This window comes from Oryzias latipes, chromosome 21 (assembly GCF_002234675.1).
Source record: "Oryzias latipes chromosome 21, ASM223467v1".
NCBI classification, from domain to species: domain Eukaryota; kingdom Metazoa; phylum Chordata; class Actinopteri; order Beloniformes; family Adrianichthyidae; genus Oryzias; species Oryzias latipes.
The window spans coordinates 26187770-26211090 of record NC_019879.2 but is presented as its reverse complement, the minus strand read 5'-3'; the positions used below and the strand labels follow the sequence as shown (position 1 = coordinate 26211090).

The 23321-nt window shown below is 38.7% G+C and overlaps 1 protein-coding gene across 3 annotated transcripts in view; it reads right to left on the bottom strand.

Moving 5' to 3' along the window:
• Positions 1-23321, bottom strand: part of LOC101157017 (histone deacetylase 4) — a 136993-nt gene that overhangs the window by 106392 nt on the left and 7280 nt on the right. For all 3 annotated transcript variants that reach the window (XM_020713280.2, XM_011489953.3, XM_020713279.2), the window contains exon 2: positions 18918-19159. Coding sequence is in view for 2 of the 3 variants with exons in the window: in XM_011489953.3 (XP_011488255.1) it covers positions 18918-18939 (22 nt within the window). In the remaining variant the exon portion in view is untranslated. The remainder of the gene's footprint in view (positions 1-18917; positions 19160-23321) is intronic.

Genomic DNA, 23321 nt, shown 5'->3' with positions numbered 1-23321 from the left:
CCGCACAAATAATCCAAACACATCGGCTTCACAGAACAGAGGAAATTAGGAAGAGATCTAACTTATAAAAAAAAAGGTTATGAAAACAAGGAAAATGTAGGAAAACTAGGTGGCCAAAGTGGAAGAGTAGTGATAAATACAGCAGCATGAAAAAACTGTAGATCCAGGAGTCAAGCATAAATATGGATTAGCCTTTTTTATGAAGCCAAGTCATTAGGAATAAACGTCTCACGTGTGGATCCCTCTGACGTCAATCCTGTACCTTCCCAGAATCCACTCTTTCTGCAGCGCCGTGAGTGTTTAGTTTAGTGTTTAGGCTGTTCTTGGCTCACCTCCGAGAGTCCGGTGCTACAAGCAATTTAAGAGCGAGTGGGCTTTCTTAGCTTTAGGAAACAAAGTTTCTGTGCTTGGTCCTTATTTTCTTCTGAGATAATGCTGATGCAAATTAGCAAAGGTAATTACAATAAACTGAAAACATAAAGGTTAAGGCTAATAAAGTGGTTCCATGACGTCCATGCTGCACGTCTGTTAACCAGTTCAGCGTACTACAGTTGACTCAAGCTAAATGGCTTTTTGCCAGCGTTCAGGCACATCTGTCTGTGTCATTCCACAGTCTGCAGCAACACCAGACCTACCAAATGAAAAAAGACACACTCAACACCCGTGACTTAAGGGTTTGCATTACAAAAAACACAAAAATAGATGAGATATTAAAAACAAACTTTCCAGGACTTTTTAACCGTTTTGAGACAAAACCAAAAATGCACTGAAAATGTACCGTATACGAATTTCTGAAAAATAAAAACTCCCTTGTTTTCTTATTTTATATTTGATTCTTTTTTATTTAATTATTTGACTAATGAATTCAAAAAATCAATAGAGCAGTCATCTGCTCCCATAAGCTGTAACTGTCGCCCTAGTGAGCAATGTGCCAAATATCAGATTTATGTTGCACTGAGCTAAAATCACAGTTAATCTGTACAACAAAAATGACTTTTTTTTTCCAGCTCAGGCTTTGAGCCTGTTGACTAACTGGGGCTCTTGAGGAAAAAAGGAGAATAAAAGTGAAGTTTGACGTGGGTTTTACCCTCTATAAGAGGAAGCACTGATGGTGACAGGAAACCTTTGGTGTTAACGGTCTAAAATTGGTTTTCAATTTTGAAGATATTACGCTGATTAGTCAATTTCTAGAAACATTTGCCATCTTTATCTTTGTACATTTTTTAAATGTATTTAACACATAAACTATGAGCTGAAGTGAAGTTCTGCTTGGTCAGCGTTCTTTGGCAGTAGTCATGGAATAATTATTACAAAGTCATAACAAACTGATAGTTGCAATAACTGATTAGGCTAGGCTGCACAATAATCTGCTGAATTATTTTACAAAAGAGCTCAAGTCAGCAAAACAAGCAGAACCTGGCAGAGCAAATGCAGCCCTTCAGGGGTTAAGATGTTGAGTCGGTGCTAACTCTTCCTTGTTTATACCTCATTAGCAAAGCAGCTAATACTACAAGTTAACATGATGAAAACAGCCAAGACCAAACAGCAGCTGCTGCCGGCTCTGTGCACCGATCTGTGTCGCTGCGGAAAATGAAACAATAGCTGAAAAGCAATCGGTCTGCAAACAGAGCCGTGTGTGGGAGTGTACATGTAGTTTAGCCACAGCGTTCAAGCGCTCAGAAGCACATCCAGTGAACCGCACCAAAAGGATTATTGGTAACAATACTGAGAGTGTGACAATGTTAAAGCTGTTTTCACATTCATCCTGGTTCATGTATGTGTGTATCAGATGATCTGGGTATCCGAAACAAATCGGAAACATGCAGGGCAATAGGCCGTAAAATAAGATATTGGACTAAAAACACACGCAAGAACGGATCACATCACATTATGGTGTTTATTTGCTAATTTTATAACTTTAAATTTGTTGTGGGCTGTTACATTCAGAGGCATTTGACCAAGTCCTACCAATAACCAGACTGGCTGGTATTTCTCTTCCATCTCAGCCAAATGTCTGTGGGAATAAGCCAACTGTGGAGATACTTACTGCGGGCTTAGTTTATTTGTTTTTTCCTATCTTTCTACGTGCCCATTGCAGGTTTGCTTTAAGCCCCGTCAGAGAGTGCGTGTGGATTCATATTTCCCATGCCATCTGATGTCAACAGGCTCCTTTAGCAACACTAATCCGCTCCTAAACTCCCTGGATCAGTCAGAAAAGGCAACGAAAGGCGGGACAGCAAAGTTTCACACAAGTGCCACTGAGAATAAAGAATATTCTTTTAAAAACGATGCCCAAAGTACTCATTAAACCAAAAATGACCTGCGACTGGTCACAAATTACAATATTTAACATGCAGATATCAATTTAAGTGTAAAGCAAAGAGAAAAACGAATGCACCAATAAAACTAGCGATCCACAAGTTTGTATAAAAACAGGAGGTTTGCATTCGTTATGGTCTTCAGTTCAAAACAGAAAAAAACTAAAATAAGATTGTCGGCAGCTGCCATGACAGTCAATCTTACTCCTTTTGTTTCCCAAAGACAACACGCCGAAACAGAAAACCCCCAGGGTCAGTCTCCTCTAGTAAGCAGCCCATTAGCAGCTCATCTTTCCCTAAACTGCTGGCGTATTTGCAGAGGCAGTGCTGGGGAGGGCTGTTCGTGGATGATAGAAGCATCAACACGGGCCTCTGAAAGGCAGAGCACTGCCACTGCTTTCATGTGAGAGGATGGGTTAATTATAAGATTTGGTTTCTAATATGGAGCCTTTCAGAGGAAGTTCTGAGTTTACACCCGGTAATTAGAAATAAATCGTTGGACTGAAGGAAATGTAGAGATGTGTGTGTGTTTTTGTGAGTGTGTGTGTTTCTGTTTGTGTGTTTAGGATTGTAAGCTTTGAATTTAGTAAATGAAAAAAAACAACTAATATTGTAAACTATTAAAAGGCATATATCTTGCTTTTTTTAAGGCTTTCAGGGTAAACTATATCCATATACACGATAATATATTACTACTAAAGAAAACATTTTTAATGAAATCTCAGTTATTTTCACAGCTCATTTTCCTACCTAGAAGTAAGACGACTCGATCTCAGAGGAACCGCCTTTGGTTCCTTGTGGCCGCAGCTCATTTCATGACGTCGACCTAGAGGTGCCCAAAACCAGGCCTTGAGTGCCAGCCTCCAGCTGGTTTTCCAGAAATCCTGCCCCATCTACTGTTGATTACCTGGATCAGGTGTGTTTATCCATTAAGGAGCTTCAATGGCAGGTTGGATGGAAAACGTGTTCCCCACTTTGTGACATCACAATGTTAGGCCAACATTTCAAAGCTAAAAAAGGTTGTTTTTGCATGATATACGGTAGACCCTTAAAGCAACTAAAACGCCAAAAAGGACTTGAAAACTGTAAGCTTGTGCACCTACAATACTCTTTGCATTTAGATCATTGGCTGCATATGACAACAGTGCTGAGTGGCCCCTCCTCCCTGGTGTTCCAAACAGGAAGTACTTGCTGGCTCCAAGAAGCCAAAATCAAAATATTCTTGCTCTGATTTTTTTTTAACGTTTTCTTGCTCAATTAAATTTTTGCCATGGTATTTTTTCATGATTGCCGCACCCCTCTCTTACCCCCGTCACGAGGGGGGTGCGGGGGAGGAGCGCTTCGTGCCCCGTGACGTCTGGACCCTGCGCGGTCCGGGCTCGGGTGCCGGTGGACCGAGCGAACTGTGACTCTGAGCAGAGCAGCCGGATTTATAACTTTGTGCTTGAGGGGAGGGGAGGATGCTTTGTTACGTGTGCGTTTTGTTGTTTTGTTATGTGTGGGAGACTTCGGACTGCGATCCGTCCCGCCGCTCTGGGTTAGCGACTGCAGGACTCAGGAGAACTGTGTGTCCAAGAAAAGCTCGGACTTCCAGCTCCAGATTTAATCTAACCATTGATCTGATCAAGATATTTTGCGCATGTAACCGCGGCTAATGACTCGGACTGACCAATCACTGCTTTCTGACGACACCTGGCTCTGACATGGCGGCGTCACTCTCACAAATAAAGGTAACCAAATTGACTTTATCTGGTTTTAAGCCTGAAATAAGCGATTACCGGTAGTCAATCTAAGTGCTTTAATGAGGCACCAAGAAATGAACTGTAAACACAAGATTGTCTAATTTGTTTTTATCTTCCATATCTTCACAGTTAAAGTATTAATCATTGGTCTATTTCTGGTCTAATTATTTAGGAAGACAATAATTACATTTTTTGCCCCTGTCCAACATCTGTTTTAAAGTTCAATGTTTTTCTCCATCAGTCTTTGAGTGTATTTAGGTGTTTGTGCCATTTTCAGTCAGGTTGCAAAATGGCATTGAAACTGAGAAGACAGTCTAAAGGGGAGGCAGGAAACTGACATTTCAAAATAAATGTCTTGAAACTATAGTAAAGCCAAACAAAAGTTTGTCGAAATGTAGAAATAGGGGTTTCAGGTTTTTCTTAAGTACAAACCGAGTGAAACCCTAACGGGAACAGCGTTTACAGCTTTGCTTAGCAGCCAGTCTTGAATGTTTGTGGCTGCAGGATGCTACACCGGCAATGAAATGTTCAGATGAATCATGCATATCAAGCAGTATCTGAACAAGGGAGGAATAAACCCTTCTGAAACACTCCCACACTCGCTAATGTATTAATAATATGACTAAGCACCCTGCAACCACGGCCTTTGACCATTACATTCTGAAGCACTATTTCATGAAGTTTCAGCTTCGTTGTTCACCTAAAAGGTTAAAGCAGGCATGTGACTGTGCCTGGCCTGGATAAATGTACATCCCCATGCGCTGACAGACAGCTCTTGGAAAAAAAAAAAACGTATTCACCAGCAACAGTTGGCTCCGAACCAATGGCAATTTTCTCCCCCCAATTACAATTAATATAGTCACGCTTGTTTTCATGCAGAGCAAGCACACCAGCACAAAGCTGAGAATGGCTCACTTGTTTGTTGTGATCGTTCTGACAAAAGCGTCTACAGTTTAAGGGGCCTGCATCTAGCTAGCATGACCTTTGTCAGTGGGGATGAAAAAGGTGGTCTCTTTTACATTTTTCTTGGGTCATAAAGAAACTGAAGGGTCGTGGTACAAAATGTGGTATCAACCTAAACAAAAAGCGAAGTCCAAAACTGGACCAAACTTTAGGATAAAAAACATATTGCAGGGGTGTCCAAACTTTTTGGAAAGAGGGCCAGATTTGGTAAGGGGAAAATATGTGAAGGCCAACCATTCAGCCAGCATTCCTCATGATAACCCTTATGATTTACAATAAATTTGAATGAAATATTTATTATAAATGTTATTGCAATGGGATATTTTCATTTCCTCTATTGAAACAGAAATATATCTAAATAAACTTTTACCCAAAATTATAGTGAATTTCTGATTTGCAGACCAGAAAAAAAGAATTGTCTGTCTGGGGAAAAAAAGCTTTTGTTAACATTAAATCTGTTCATATAAAAATGCTACATATTATTCATGATTAGATTTTCACTATAAACTTCTAAATTTAATTCATGTGAACATGGAAGTAACACAAATAATTATCTTATTTAGAAGTACAAACTGTTGTGGTTTTGATCAAAGAAACCAATGAGTCTGTTCTTCTTGGTTGGCCCTGAAGGCTCTAAAGATCAAGTAGCCCCAGGTTGTTGTCTCAGGTTTACTATCACAAATACATAATTTAGCCAGTCACAACAGAGAACTCGTACACACAGTTCTTGGAAAGTGCTGGGCATCTCATATTATTGATTTTATGACAGGAGAATGAGGGCCGGTGGAAATTTGAATGTGGCCAGACTTCAGAAGTGTCTGACCTATTGTTTCTGTACATAACAATAAATATAAAAAGAAATAGAGACTCATACATAACAATTCATAATTATTTTCATTGTTAACTAATCCAAAAAGTTAGTTTTTATTTGTCAGATTTATATATTTTAAGTTCCTGCTGTCATATAAAGTCAGTGTCAATAATCCACCAGATGGGATTAAGGTATTTTGTCAGGTTAAAAAAAAAGGAAAATGAAATAGACTTAGTGTGAACTTCATGTCTTGTTTTTGTTTGTGTGTACACACGTCAGTTTAAACCAGCTGATGATAGCAGCTGATTGAAGCCAGTTGATTGAGGTCAGCTCTTTGTGCAAGGCTGATCAGATGGGGCCAGATTTAAAGGCTGAGAACCTTTGGCGTAGCAGGAGCACATTTGGCTAACCTCCCCTTCATTTTGAGCATCATCCACTTGGCTGATTCCTTTGTTGTATTTGAGCTGCTTAACATTACTATAGATTAGTACATGTGTTAGTAAACATTTGTAAATAGTATATGTATATTAATTTTCTTTTTATAAAACCTGATCCAGTGGTTTTTGAGTACTGTTCTTCATTTAGCTTCTCAAAGTTTTCCTTTACAGTATTTTAATTTTTTTGCAACAGGTTACTATGTAAATCTTCTCTCGGTGAGACAGATAGAGTGTTAACTCTATCTTATCCTATCAAAGCCGTGGGTGATAACTAATTGGGGGCTCGTCCGGGATCTTGCTGTTCTTGGTACTTCAGTTAGACATTTGTTATTTGTTGTCATTGGGGTAACTTGTGGTTGAGAAGTCAAACTCTGACTCAGGTAACCAAGCACGGCTGATAATTATCATTTTTATAATATTAACAATTATAAATATAATTAATAATAGGTAGTTCAGAGTAAAAAAACAATAACAACTAAAGTAAATCTTATTTTCTTATATAAAGTAAATATTTTTTTTCTGCCAAAGAACATAGAATGCCTGTCTGCAACTGTGTACCACAGCACAGTGTGGCTGTGCTGTGAGCACAAACAGAACAGAGATTCCTACAATTACTAGTCCTATCTGTAGTATAAATAGGCAAAACGGAGAATATGAGACCAATAACTGTAAAACATGACAAAAAACTCTGTAGTAAAAGTTAAGTATCTGTTAAAAAGTTTTACAAAACAAATCTGTCTCACCAAAAAATCACAGAAATTGACAACCAAAGAAATTTTCAACAAATTGTAATAACCTAAGTTGCAGCAAACAATAACTGTAAAAAACCGCCAAAGAGTTTTAGAGTGGAGCCGGCGAACAATCAACTGTTCGTGATGTTGGTACAGCACGGAACGAAGGGTGTGATGTGAGTCGGCCAGGGCTAGCTAACCCTGAAGTAGGCCTAAGGACACCAACTAAGGACTTCTCAGACCCAAGTCCAAAGTATTCCTGTCCCCTACACAGTTCTTTAGAGGCCAGTTCCAACCAAATGAGAAACTACAGTCTGTTGTCATCAAACAGATGACATATTTTTAGATAATTACATTTTTCTTAGAAACTTTAAAATCATGGCAACACTCGGAGCCTTAAAGTTGCCATCTAACTCAGGCTTTTTTTTCCCAAGACTCTGTGAAAAGTATTTAATGAATGCTAACAGACAAGACAGCAGGGGTGGCAGTCTTTTCCCAGATTAGAGCTTTTGTCTGAATTTTTGTGCATCCAATCAAAATCACAGCTTCATGCTGTTACAGACAAGTAAATATCCTTTTCTTCCATTTTTAAGAATGTTTTTGTTTGTCCCGGGTCTATGTATATGTTTGTTTATAGGTCCTGTGTTGTCGGTTTATGGGTTCTTTGGCATGAATGTCTGGTACACACAAAGGAGTTTGGGGGGCCCTGTTTAGATCTGTGCTGTCAACAAAATCTCCTCTGTTCTACATATATAATGCATTTGTAAGTGGCGGTGCATAAATCCTAACTATTTATAGCACCAATGAACAGACTGAGGGCATGATTATTTGCCGACAACTGGTCACAGACTATCGATTGAATGAAACAGGACATGAGTGAGACTGGCGTGACAGGGGATGAGGTGGTGACCCCTAACGGGATTACGCAAAAGAAAGGAGAATGAAAAAAAGTAAAAACAAATTAACAACAACAAATAAACAATAAAAACATGTCTCCTGTCAGGATACCACACTATTTCAATGTAAATTAAAAAAAAAACATTTGATTCTCATTCCAAGTTTGGGTTGCAATGTTTCCCATTTAGGTTTGAAGTAGAAATTTCTTTCTAGAAGCCCAAAACTTCTACTTTTGCAAACAAAAAGTTGTTGCTCAGCAATATCAGTTCTCCAAAGAGCCCCCCCGTAATGTTAAAGGTCTTTGTGGCCTTATGTCTCAATTTGGACTTCTTCTACTTTAGAACTTTAGAATATGACTAATTTGGTTGCACACTTAATTTCTCAATGGTGCAATCCAAAAAAAACTCAAGTTTTATCAAATACTTTTCCTGGTCTACACCAATCAAAGATAGAGAAAGGCACAAATCCATATCCGATTGGCCGGGTTACATCTGGTCATATCAGATAAGGTGAACAGAAGAAGCTTCAGGCGATGAAAGCAAAGAAAAAGAAAGATTACATTTTTTTTTGTTAAAAAAGTAACAAGGACTTAGTGTTGCCAGTTCGATTAGAAACCATTCTAGTCCGTCATGGCAGGTCACCCGAAAGGCCCGCGGCGCTGTCCAGAGGGGGCTCACTGCACTGTGGCGCAAGCAATCTATTGTGATTGTATTTTTTCTCCACACCGATTGTAATAAAATGGAGATTGCCCTGCAAAATCGGTGGTTATTACAAGATCCTAAATGTCAGTAGAACGGTAAAGCCCACAACGTACAGTAAAAAGGTGCCGCTCTACAAGTGAAGGTGACTGTTTGATCCAATTATTGTAACTACAATGTGAGGCATTTATAGCGGCCATTTCAGTTTAGCCTCAATTATTGGACGGACGGACGGACGGACGGACGGACGGACGGACGGACGGACGGACGGACGGACGGACGGACGGACGGACGGACGGACAGACAGACAGACAGACAGACAGACAGACAGACAGACAGACAGACAGACAGACAGACAGACAGACAGACAGACAGACAGACAGACAGACAGACAGACAGATAGATAGATAGATAGATAGATAGATAGGAAAGGGATATAGGTTTTTTTGCAAAACAAAAATGCAGAAATGGGTTGAGGTGTGATAGACAGCTTCATTAATACAACCAGTGAATTATGCAGTAATATCACATTTAACGAAATTTTACTTTTTGACAGCACAAAGAGAAGACATTATTATTAAGAGAAAATAGAGAAAAGCAGCTGCAAATGCAGTTTGAGGGTGGAGAAAATAGATTCTATGATGTAATAAATCCTGTTTTTGCCTAATTTTACTGACAAATAATTCATAACGGTTTTAATAGGAATTTCAGTGAAGAGAGCGAGGGAGGAAGATAGTAAAACAGAAAGAAATAGTCATTTTAAAGAACAAAAATCATCCTGAAGCTTATAGTTAAGCTTCTGCTGCTGATTTAGTAAACTATAAGGAGGCATTGGTGTGCTGAGTGATGTAATCCTACTATAACTTCAAGGCTATACATGCTCAAGAGAATGTTTTAAGCAGTTTTTTAGCTCGGATACAGTAAAACCCATAATGTAATGCACTGCATCTATTGTAAAAGACTGTGGGAAGATAATGCATGGCAATAATGCATTTGCATTAAAGTTAGTCTAGACTAGAGCCTTGTTCTTCCTGTCTTGCTTTCTCTTTACATTGTCTCTTTACACTTTGGAAAATGTCAAAATTGCGTCATTTAACCCTTTCTCTGACTTATGGAAACTCTTTAAGCGTTTACGCGATCAACGCAATTCCAGCGGATTCTGAAGCACAAAAAAGCAGCAGCTTCAGAATCCGCTGGAATTACATTGATTGCGTAAATGCTACGGTGTCAAAGAGTGCGTGTTATTTAGGTGTTGCAGGTTAAGGGTTAAAACGGGGGGGGGGACATACCGGTTTTCTAAAACAGGATTTTCGCTGCTTAGACTTGTTTAACGAGGTGTCTATAAAATCAAGTACCACTATAGGTGTCCAATAAATCGTTCCAAATTCTAATGAGGTACTACTGAATTATAACTTTTAGAAAATAATGCAGGAAAAAAACAATTGTCTGCGAAGACAATTCTCTGACACTGCATCTCTGTCAGGCCACAGTAACATTCACATATACAGTCATATTTGCAAGCATTTCACCTAGAGTCAGCATTTCTTGATCTCATAAAAGGGAGGGGACACTTGTTTTGTGGCTAATGCCAAGACGCGCATTAGCTCTCAGTTCTCTCATTAGCCGTCTTTAGCTTTCAGTGCTGTCAGTGTGACCACAAACCAACACCGACATTTCAATACTGCAGAGAAGACAAAACCTTTTTCTGTGCAGTTTTCTGCAATGTCTTAGCTGTGATACTGCTCCAGTGTACTGTCTGCTGTACAGCTGTGAGGAAATGATCAGTCTATTGGCTACGATTGGGTGCAACAAAAACAAAGGCTCCCCATAATTGGAAAATTGTCCACAGATTTAGAACATTTTTGCAAAAAACAAGCCAACAGTCTATAATGTAGAAGAAGCAGCCAGATGCGGTCAATCACAGGTAACTGATGAATTGCTAGAGGATTTATGAGTTTTTTCAACAAAAACAAACGATTGTAAGATTGTTAGTTTGTAATGTCAAGAAGAAAAGCATTAGCATTGCCTTTATAATCAAAATAGGGAAAGTGATAAAAGGAAAATTGCAAAGAAAAATGAGACCCAAATTTTATATTTTAAAGGCTTTTACGTCCTATGTACACACTAATAGTGGCTCTGCTCCCAGTGAAACTTTGTAAAGAGCTACAAGCTTCAGTCAGGATGCTTATTGTCAAAACTTATGGGAACGCAGAAAAAACAAAACAAAACAAAACTGTTGCAACCAAGAACAACACGGACAGGTCTGATGTCAACCATCCATAGCAGATCACTACAAACATCTGAAACTGACAGTACGGTTGGTTCTTTGTTCTTCAATACAAACTTCTGAAACAAACAGTACAGTTGGTTCTATCCTTCTTCAGTTTAAGGTTCAGAAACAGTTCTTTTTTTTCTTAGTACAAGGATGTGAAACCAACAGTACGTCAGTCCTTTTTTCTTTAGCACAAACTGACTCAAACTGACTGTACGGCTGGCATTTTCTTATTCAACACAAGGATCTGAAAACAACTGTATAGTTGGTTCTATTCTTCTTTAGTACAAGGATCTGAAACTGGCTATACGATTGGTTCTTCTTCAGCACAAATATCCTAGACTTACTTCAGGGTTGGTACTTTCTTATTCGGTACAAACATCTGAAACCAACTATATGGTTTTTTCAACTCTTCGTTAGCACAGATATAACCAGCTGTACGGTTGGTTCTCTCTTCTTCAATACAAACATCTAAAATCAACTGTATGGTTGGTTTTTCTTCTTCAGCACAAGCATCCAAGACCAACTGTACAGTTGGTTCAATTCTCCTTTGGCACAAAAATCTCAAACTGACTGTATGGTTGGTGTGAGATACTTGTGCTGATGCGCTGTTGTTTGAGGTTTGACGATCTGGGCTTGTTATACAGCCACACAGCTCAACATTGCACTCTGACCGCGGTCTCCTCTGTGCACCAGAGCTTTCCCTCAGGCAAATTTGAGGGCAACTGTCTAACAGCAAAAGCTTGAATAAAATTTGATTACTTCAACACTCACACGCTATTAGTGATCTTAATCTCAGCGCTTACAAGCAAAAAAACAAGAAGATGAAAACAGAAAAAGGCTTGCAGTGTTGCAGATGCATGAATGCTTACAAACCTCAATAGACAGACATGAGCTTTTAAAGAAGTGGAGCCAACATTCTTCCACAGTGACACGAGAGATGAGTGAATTCATTCAGACATTTGTCAGTAAAAGGGTGAAAAACACAATCAACGACCACTGAACAATGGAAGCAATTACACTTCTACATGTCCATTCAGTAAATATGATCACTTTCTCATATGTTGGTCATTTCAGGTTACAAATGAATCAATTGAATATAAGTTGCAGTCACCCATCATGCTTAAGGGTGTTCTGATTAAGGTTGAATATCAAACCACTCAACTTAATTCTCTATTTCGCACGCAAATTGATCTAAAAAGACTGAATTTACACTTTAACAGCCAATCAGTGTAGCACTCCATCATAGCATTTAAGATTTCATGAAAAATGTTAATCCTCATTGAGTCGTTGAAGATGAGGGGATCATTTATTAAACTAATCCCATAAATAAGTCTTTTACATTTACAGAATGTAAAAGACTTTTGCATTTACAATACTAAACTGTTCCTCCTTTCTTTTTCAGATCCAGTTCTCAAAAAAAAGAAATAAATAAAAAGAAAATTACCCATTCAAGCGCCGGCTGTTTACGTTTTAATCTTAATTTGCCCGTTTTAAAAGTTCAGAGATCTTTAAAGTTCACTGACTGCGGCTAATTATACCTGAAAAATATACTTGGCATTTAGAAAAACAACCACCCACTCGTTTATCCCCGAAAATCCAAAATAGCAAGCATGTTTATCCAATACAAGGTTAAAATGTCTGTGTCTTCACACAGCTCAGACTGAAACCTTTCCGGCTTAACAGGGCTTTTTACCTTTTAAATTTAGAAGCTAAGCTCTTATGCCCCTTCATGTGAACATACGGTTAGTTTTGATAATAATAATAATAATAATAATGGATTGGATTTATCTGCGCTTTTCAAGACACTCAAAGCGCTTACATTGTGTCCATTATTCATTCACTCCTCATTCATACTTGGTGACGGTAAGCTACGGTTGTAGCCACAGCTGCCCTGGGGCCGACTGACAGAGGCATGGCTGCCATTTCGCGCCTATGGCCCCTCTGACCATCACCGGGACCATTCATGCACATTCACACACCAGTGGAGCCACACTGAAGGCAAGGAGGGTGAAGTGTCTTGCCCAAGAACACAACGACATTTTGACTGGTGGGAGCGGGGATCGAACCGCCAACCCTTCGGTCATTGGACGACCCGCTCAACCACCTGAGCCACTGTCGCCCCTAATGCGGAGATCCTCCAACATAATCAGAGCTGTTTATTTATTTATTTTAATCATTTTGAGAAACTGCAACATCATAATATTTTTGGTACCCTTGTTGTAGACTTTAATCCAGTTTAGAAAGATTCTCACAGATGCTGAAAGGTCAGCCTGTACTATCACAGGAAAAAAACAAAACAGAAAAGAGTTCAAAACCTTTCTGAGCACAAATCCTGACAAAACTTAATTAATGATTTTACAACATTTTGTAGATAAAGGAATTCTAACCCTCCAGGTGATTCTTCCGCTGTTTGGGTTTTATCAGATGAAGATCAGTGAAATGTTGCCATGCTTCTAGCTTAAGACTTCGTTACATGCACCCGTACAGGGGGTGATCCGTATGGGTGCTGCAGGTGTTTGGATTGTCCGGGTCCATGGAGGGTCATATAGAGGAGCGGCTGAATCTTAAGGGGAACGTAGGTGTGACTTGCAGTTCCCTAGAGCCTCGTCTCCACCACCACAAGGGACGTCGTGAAATTAGAATGTATACAGTCAGGACCATAAATATTTGGACAGAGACACATTCTTTCCAATTTAGTTTCTGTACATTACCACAGGGAATTTTAAATAAAACAACTCAGATGCCATTGAAGTGCAGACTTTCAGCTTTTATTCCATGGGAGCCCATGACATGAAGGGATTGTGTTTAAAAAATGCTTCGGTTTTTCCACATTTTTATGCAATCTTTTTGTTTAACCCATGGAATAAATGCTGAAAGTCTGAACTTCAATGGCATCTGAGTTGTTTTATTTAAAATTCACAGTGGTAATATAGAGAAACTACATTAGAAAGAATGTGTCTCTGTCCAAATATTTATGAATTTCACAATTATGAAATATGTGTGATGATTTGTACAATGCACTTATGCCACACTCTAGTGGTTAGTAAGGTGCGAGTACTGGCCTCTACCGCCCGATTGCGAATGCCATGGGGTGTGCACCTACGTGCCTGTAGGATGTCACACAAACTACACAGCATCTACAAATTACAAAAGGTCAAGTTTCTCCTTGATAAATACTTTTTTAAATTAAAAAATTAACTTTTCAGAATTTCCTGCTGAGCACTCCAAACTTTACCCTGACAAAAGCAAAATATTTCTGCTTTAAAGCAGTACGAGCAACTTGAAACTTAAAATCACATCTCCTCCTGTGATTTTTATCTTCTGAGGTAGTGCTGCACAATATGAGGAAAACTCGCAATGTGATCAATATTGCAGTGACGATATAGCTTGCAATAAATGAACAAATAGAAAAACAACCAAAAACATAATTTTATTTTACTGCAACATTGTAATTTAAATAATAGTCAACCCTAGTCTACCTAGGAGGCCAGCATCTGACATAAAAGGGCTCAATCCAATTAGTCTACACCATGAAGGGGTCCATCCGAATGGTCAAATGCATAAAGGGATTCGTTTGATCCGTTCAACACTTCAAGCTGCCATAAGATTAATTTTGCACCTTTAAGGTAACCATTTATTGCAATTTTCGTCATCTTTTGCGATATGCGAATTGCACAGCTTGATATTGCGATAACGATACATTCGCGATTTATTGTGCCGGCCTATTCTGAGGTAAAAACAAATATTTTAGGCTTTCTGTTTCTGACTTTGAGCATGGCTAATAAAGTTTGCTATTTCTATTTTACTAAATCTTTAAATTGCAACAATCTTGACTTCATAAATAAAACATTCGTATTTTCTACGTTAATTTACGTGTTCTTTGCGTGGTTTATTCATACTTCTTCCGTGGTTTAAAAGTGGTACATTTGTAATACATCTGGAAAAATTTTACGTAAAGACCTCAACCTTTTTTCCCTTTTTCCACCTACATTCACGTATGACCAATGTTCGTCCGTGCATTATGTGCAAAGTGTCCGTAACGGCTGTGTGACACAGCGTTAAGGCTTTAAGCAGCAACTGTACCTGGACAGGCAGAGAACGTCCTCAATCATGACCTTCTGAGTAGAACCAAAGCAAAAAGACTGTGTCTGTAATGAGCTCTCTGCTGCTTCCTGGCTGAGCTGCAAACACAGCATATAACAGGCTTCTGCAGGTTAACTATCTCTGGGAAATGTCTTTGAAGACGGAGCTGTTACAGCTGAGCAGCAAAAGCACATGAAAATGATCAATGTTACCACTTTCCTTATGGCACCCACTGACCCGAGTCGGTTTTTGGTAGATGGGCATCCAACATGTGGATCCTTACATCAGTTCAGTGGTAACATGAGGACAAACCTGCCAGCCAGGACTGTCCATCAAACCTCTGCAGCAGCTTTTTCCCCTGGTTTAATCCCTGAAAAAGTTCATTCCAGCTGGAGAAGCTGAGCCCCTCCTCGCAGGGATTGCGTAACCGCTGTGAACTTCTGATTTTGTATGCTGCAGAGAAGGATTATGTCCTCAGAGACCCGCCGGACCTTCCTCCCCCCTCCTCCCCACTGTCCCCAGTTGACCTGCAGATCACACCTGTCAGCCAGATGTGCCGTAACATCTGCAGAGGGAGTCTCCTCTGCGTGCATCCGAGCATTTTTCATAACAGCGGGAGTCTCATTTCACCCGTAATCTTCACAGTAGAGGTCAGTTCTTCAGTTAATCTCCAGATTGGAAATCTCGCCATCTTTAACAGACTCCACAACCTGGCTGAATCCACACTGGTTATATTTAGCACCACTTCTTGTCATTAAAAATAGTTTCAAGATTCAGCTGCCACAGAACTGCCCCCTCAGAGGGAACGCTTTCCAAGCATTCCAGCTTACTGGCTTAAAGGCCAGAAAGATTTAGGATAGCTTTTAGCTAGTAGATTGGAAAGAAAAACCCTCTTCTTAGGCAAAAGAACATCTTCAGAGAACAAACCAAAACTCATCTCCGGTTTTATTCCAGGCTGAAGAAATTCCTCTATGTAATTACTAGAATCAGATATTCTGAATATCAGTGAAAAGGAAGACAATGGTGAAGCATTAATTCAAGTTACCCAGTGCTGCTTTCATTGTCTTCCTTTTTTTTTAAAATCAGAATTTACTCTGATTTCCATCCATCTGCCCCCCAAGGAGCGTTCTGCAGAAGCAACAAATGCATTTCTGTGTCTGTAAAATGTCTCTGCTTCTCACTTCTATGTGCTCTTTTTAGCGGTGTTTTGCTTCATGACAATTTCCAAAGCTTTTAACTAAAACCCAACAATTACCACTCCAGCCTTTTCTCTGTCACACTGCCATCCATCCGCAGAGGAAGAACCATCATGGGGCCAAGCAGGTGTTAAGCTCTCCTTTTGAAGATTATTTTACATTTTCAGTGGCCTGGACCAGATCGAGCTGCTTTCTTCTAATCTACCACTGAAAGCTTTTGATAGAAGCAAGTCTGAGTGAAGTTAGTGATTATGAGCCATTTAAAAGAAACTACAGGGGAAAAAAAGGGAAGAAATTAAAATATATCTCACTTTTAAAGTTTAAAAATGTCGCATGAGCTTAAATATTCTGCAGAAAAGACTTTTGGACATGGAAAAATAAAAGATGCTGCTTGAATTTATTTTTTTAAATCTTTCCATTTCCGGACTATTTAGTCAAAAAGCACACCTCCAATAATCACTCTACAGCAAAGGAGTAACTTTGGCCCAGTATTTCGAAATTCGGCATTTCCCTTTGATCACAAATAACAAACTATTTAAAGTCCACATTATTTTTTCTGCTGAGAACTGTCTTTAAAGTTTACAGATGTTTAGAGAAAAACAGCTAAATGATGCTGTGATTGCAGAAACCTTAACATTAACACTGAAAAAAGGCTTTGTTTTGGGTAATATCATTTTAGTAAACATCTAGCATAAATGGAAATAAATGGAAATTATGAACAATCTAATACTTTTTAGGAAACTTTAAAGGGTTTTAGTTGGTCACACAAAAAAAAACATTAAAATAAGAGCAAAAAAACCTCCTACGAAATCCAAACTTTATATTACAAGTCTGAAAAATCTATGCGTATTAGTATTGAAACAAAAATGACAATTTTACTGATTTTAAAAACAATTTTGTTTCTGGTGTCCTTAGACAGCTCTTTGGTTTTGGCCATAGTAGAGTTTGGAGTGTGACTGTTTCAGGTTGTGGACAGGTGTCTTTAATATAGATAACAAATTCAAACAGGTGCCATTAATACAGGTAACCAGTGGAGGACAGAAGAAATTACAGTGAGAGCCACAAATCTTGCTTGTTTTTTGGTGACCAAATACTTATTTTCCACCATAATTTACTAATTAATTCTTAAAAAAATCAGACAATGTGACTTTCTGGATTATTTTTCTCATTTTGTTTCTCATAGTTGAGGTATACCTGTAATAAAAATGGCATGCCTCTCTCATCTTTTTAGGTGGGAGACCTTGCAGAATTGGTGGCTGACTAAATTCTTTTTTGCCCCACTGTAGATGTTGATTCTCCAACAGCGCCCTCTCTGGCACCGTCCATACACTACAGTCAAACTATTGAGGTAAAAGACCCTTAGTGAGCAAAGTAAAATGACCTTATGGGGTAAAAAAAAAACAGTCCACTGTGAAAGAGTCCCAAAACATACTACATCTAGAGAAGGTCCTGCACAAATGTGAACAAGAAGTTCTCCCAAATTGAGGGAAATACCTATAAAAACAGTGAGATGCTTTGGAAACAAATAGTATTGAAAAAATGCCAGTTCTACAAAATGGAATTTAAAAAAAGCTGCCAGATTCTCTACACAACCAGCTAAATGCAGCAATAGACAAGGTAAAAGAAAAATTCTTAAGGTGGCAGAAACATGGCTGGACAAAGAATATAAGCAATTATTAAATTAACCATTTGTTTGTTTCCACCCCTTTGATTATTTTGCACAAGCCCGAGCATTTTTAACATTCTCTCTATAGCCTCCAGCAGCCGACGCCTCCTCTCTGTTTCACTTCCAGACAGGGGAGTTGCTGCAATTTATTAATGCAGGATGCCTCTCAGCCAGGACAGGCCACCGGTTGCTTCTGCCGGAGAGGAGACCACAGAAAGGAGGTGTTGCGGTGGAGAGTTTGTTCTCATTCTGACAGCAAGGCGAGAGATCAGTTTGAAAATGCAGAGCAGCGAGTCAACACTGCAGCTGCTGCCATCCAAGTTCAAGTCAGGCAAAAAGTTTTTAGGTGCTGTGCAACTCACAGGAGGATCTATCCCACATGTCAAACGGTTTTAAAGACAAAAAAAAAGCAAAATATCCAAAAACTGAAACTAGAAAAGATCTGCTGAAAACCTCAAAGTTGAATAGACACAATCTGGGAAATGAACAAGGCAGGCTAAGACATGAAAAGAAAAAACAAGCAAAGCAATGGCCCACACAGAGTTTCAATTATGTAACAAGATGCATTCAAAAAGTTACGAAGAGGAACACGATGATACAAATCACAGATACCTCTGTCTCATGCCAGCATTCCCCACTATGTGACGACCTAAAACTTTGCTGCTGACGCAAATGCTTTTGGCTCCCGACCCAACCACAGTTCAACAGACAAGAGGTTGATGCAAGCACTGAGGCCATTAATAGCACAGCAAGAAACAACCAGCTGGGATTTGGTTCCTCTTGAAATGACTTCAATAAACAAATCAAGAGCAGAAAAGAAGAAAGAACTGGTCTTTGACATGGTCAATCTGAAGAAGTAAAAAGTCTAAAACCTCAGTCATGGTTGTGATTAGGGAGGGATTTTTGCAGAGCCAACGTGACAAATCGAGCCCTTTCTAAAGTCATCATTTATGAATGCAACCTAACTGCTTGTTAGTTTAAATCTGTTGAAGGACTCACACAAAAACCATGCACAGTTAAAGAGAAGAAAACCAACTGCAGCTTTTATAGCAAAAAGTGTGTTTGCATCGACGAATCAACAAATCTTTTTTGGGCCTTACCTTGATGATTGTGAGAGTTCATGTTTTGGTTGCTCGTGCAGACGTGAAACAGGGGCAGTGGAGAACATTTGGGGGTTGTCAGTGCTCCCGCTGAGTTCGGTGAAGCAGACGTCGTGTGTTTCCAAGCTAAGCTAAGATGGAACACAGAAGGACTGTTTCTCAGGGCGTCATCACTGGGGGCCCCATGAGGTCACTGTGGTCACTTCTGAAGAGGGTTCAACTTCCTTTGCCCAACAGTAGCACTGTGAGGAATAAAGGAAGAAAGTCAGACAATAATGATGATGAAAAGATGAAGCCTTGAATTGTATATCAAGGGACAACAAACGTCTGTGACAAGTAGGAAAGAATTAACATTTAAGATAAGCTACTTTCATCTCAGTCATCTTAGAGTACAGGCACTCTATACTTACCGGTAAGTTGGCTCTAAAGTTATTAATTAAGATCAGTATACTCCAAATTTTATAAAGCAAGCAGTTTTGAGTTATCCTCTACTAATGCTGATCTAAGACTCCTCTAAAGTTCTTAGTTTGTGGCAGTTGTCTATTCATTGACTGCAGATGGGATCAACCAAACTGATGAAGCCGGACAAATACGTCAAGTTTAGCCTAAGGATTTAATTCTACCCTCAAGAGCAGTGGTCTGTCCTTAACCCTCAAAGGCTACCCTGTTTGTCTTCCAGCTAAACACACCCTATTTACTGGTGATTACGTAGATAAGGCGTGTTCAGTCATTTCTCAGCTGGATTAACCTGATCCTGTTGATCGGCAGAAACTGGGCTAAAAAATAAGCAAGTAAGTAGGTACTGATGACCAGGTTAGTAACCACCAGGGTGGAAAAAGAAACAACCACAGCTCCGCCCACACATTTTCATAAAGTTGTATTTTTTCATCTCTTGTACAAAGTTATCCATCGTTCTCTCATCATTTGACTTTCATTTCACACTCAGCAAACAAACTTTGCTAATGAAACTTTATTTTGGGTTGCAACAACGAAAAATAATCACTTTCCAGCCACATATCTGTTTGTGAAAAAATAAACTGCATCCACTGCTGGAACAGTTATGTTTAAGGAACAAGAACAGCTCTTTGTGTAGGTGTTTGTGAAGGGTTAGGGTTGGGATTCAATTTAAAAAATACCCTCTCAAACTCCTATTAATTTATTTTAAAGGAAACAAATTTGACTGTGTGAATAATTAGAACCCAACCCTGTTTGACTAATCACAGTCTACGTACCTATGACATCTGAGGAACCAGAGAAACTGACTAAATTAAAAGAAGTTCATTTAAGACTTCTCAGAAGACGCAGGAAACTGATTTTGATTTTAGGTCATACCAATGGTGATCATTCATAATATTTAACTCAAAAACATCAACTTTGTGATAAGTCATTACATTTTATGTAGAGGTGAATTCTTTAGCCATCAAGGTCAGTTTAGGAAATACACTCCTAAAGTAAAATACATAACCTGTGAAAAAAACTAAATTAAAACCAGTCATTTGTGCTTCAACAACTATACATAATTACCAACATTAAACTTGTGGATATTTGCCTTTCTCTTAATAAATAAAAGAAACAAACATAGTAGAGGTTTTAAATCCGACAGGTGTAAACAGAGTACAACGAATAACACAGACAGACTGCTTTTGTTTAGTTTTCTCAAAACAACTTGTATGCAAACTTCGCACAGCCCACATGACGTCCAAATGTCACGGATGATAAATAGATATTCAGGTCAAACCTTCAGGTCAAAGACAGAACTGGTAAAAAATACATGAAGCATTTCACGCACACTCACTGCCTCTTTAGGTCAATACGAATGGACAAAAGCCTCGTGTGTTCTTGGTTCTACAAGTTTTTCTAGTACATTTACATTTTTGCTCTCAAATTTCAACAGTTTTTTTCCTCAACCATCCTATTGAAAACAGTTCTTACACTTTAAACTGGCAGACATGTCGTTTTTTTATGAATGAAACTTGAATTTTTCATGATGCCAGACAGAAAAACAGTTCTAGCAACTTAATAAACATTTCCAAAGCACTTTGAAAGCTGTCAGGCACAATCTTAGTGGCATTAAAATAACATGCAGTTGGACAGCGAGATGTAAACAACAATTAAAGAGACCCCCCTTGCCTAGTTTCTGAAATAAATCATTAAAAAACCTGCGTGCCATGAAAAGCTCTTCAACCTCTCAGCTCTGATTGAGCATAAATTATTCAACCGAGTAGAGGAAACGCTTGTTTTCTATGGACTAACTTAGTTCTGCCTTTTTCTTGTTAGTGGAAAAATAGGACAATATCTATTTAAAAATGCGATATTTATATAAAACACTTACAGTCTGCTCAAACCAAAGTGCACAAATTGGCCTTGCTAGAAATAAAGGCTTATGGCAACATAATGTTTTATGCTGCTTACCTGCATTTTACGTCAGTAATGTAAATGCAAGGAAAACCACTACAATAGAAAACGTTTTGATTTTATCAACAGGTTTTTCAGACTTATCTGCTATTTAGATAGATTCCTACTTATTTGTCTATGCATTTGTATAGATTAGAGGCATTTTCGGATGTTAATGCAAATCTCTCAGGCACCAGAAGCTTCAGCTCTGCCGAGGTGCTCAATTCATTGTTATTCCTAGTTGCCTCCATCCTTAACAATGTTAGAGTTTGCAGGCTAAGGTGCATTTCCTTAACTTCCAGATTGAGGTGCATTTCAAACGCACTATTGAAATTATGGGAACTAGTGAAACTGAAAACTGCACTCATCATGTATAAAGCCAGAAATAACATGCTACTAATAAACAAACAACAAATGTTGAAGGACAGAAATGGGAGTTACAATTTAAGAAATCAGCTGAACTTCAAAATGCGGTGCATTCACACTACAAAAGAAAAAAATAAATGTGCATTTCAATTTGTGGTGTGGATTTATAGAACGGATTGAATGAAGGTTTACAACAAACCAAAAGTTTACATGCATTCAAAAAAACCTACAAGATGTTACTGATGGAATTGTACAAGGCAAGAAATGATCAATAAAAACAAAAATGTCACTTCTTGTGAATGTATAACATGTAAAAACTGTAAATAAACATATACGCAGATCATCAGGTGTTGTAACACAGCTGTGGGATCATACAAGATTTCTCTTCAACCCACTCCTTTTCAAGCACACGGTCTTGTTTTATCTGTCTATTTTAAACCCTTGTGTTTATTTTTATTTGTGCTTGAAATAAAGAAAATTGAATTGAATTGAATTACGTTTAAAAATAATAGCTGTCCAATTTATTCACCAACTAACCACTGGAGGCTTGTTTTGCAAGCAAGACAGTCCCCTAAACACTTTAAAGCGAAATAGACAAATGTTACAGCAAAAAAAGGAAACTTTAATTAATGTTTAATTAATTATTATTATGCAGTTCTTAGCCAAAATCAAAAGACTTGAGTTCTTTTATAAGACAACAGATTTAAGAAAGAGAAGCCCAGCCCCCCTTTCCTTCCCCACTGCTGAGAACTCTTGGGTTGCGTCTGAATTCCCACCCTATCCCCTAACTACTAAAAATTAACCAAACATTTTTTTGGAAAAAATTGCTCTGACGCAATGCATTGTGGTCTATATTTGCCAATCTAGTGAGCATCGATGCACACTGGTTTTTCGCATGGACTTCTGGGAAATTTCTAGGGCACCAAATTTTGGAGTTGTAGATTCGGGCAGCACTCCAAAATGGCGTATGCATTAAATAGTGCACTATATAGGGGTTAGGGTGGGAATTCGGACATAGCCTTGGTTTATACCCTCTCCCGCTAGCTTACAGCCCCTCACAACCTAACTTTACAGTTGCAGCAAAAGTGGTGAGTATTATTGGAGCTATCCAGTAGTACAGTTTTGAGGCAAATGCCAGCACAGACGAGGCTGTGGCCTGCCAATTGTAGCTTCTACGTCACACCTACAGGCTTTTTGAATCTGCACTATTTCATCTGCTTCTGGTTCACAACAATTTGAATAATGAATTCACAAAAATGCAAATTTAAGCTTAATTTCATTCATATATGTCCCCCATCATCAGAAATAGGAAACAATAAGACCTTAACAACACCAAAATACAAGTTTTAGAGTGGCTCTTCAACTACAGTCTATAAAACACTTTACTTTATATTTTCATTGAATCTTGTAACTAATCTTACATGAATAACATCAGACACCCAACCCAATTTCCTCTTTTTTCCCATCTTGGTTTAAGTTTTTAGCTGCCAGAGTTCTCTCATTGTTTGCTACTTTGTTTTAAAATTAAATTCCAATTATTACTTGTTTCCTGTTCCCAACGGTCTCTTTAATTGGCTGTTGGCCACACCCATTTGCAGTTGTTTCTATATTTAGTTTAAACGGCTGGGTAGCTCGGTTGGTAAG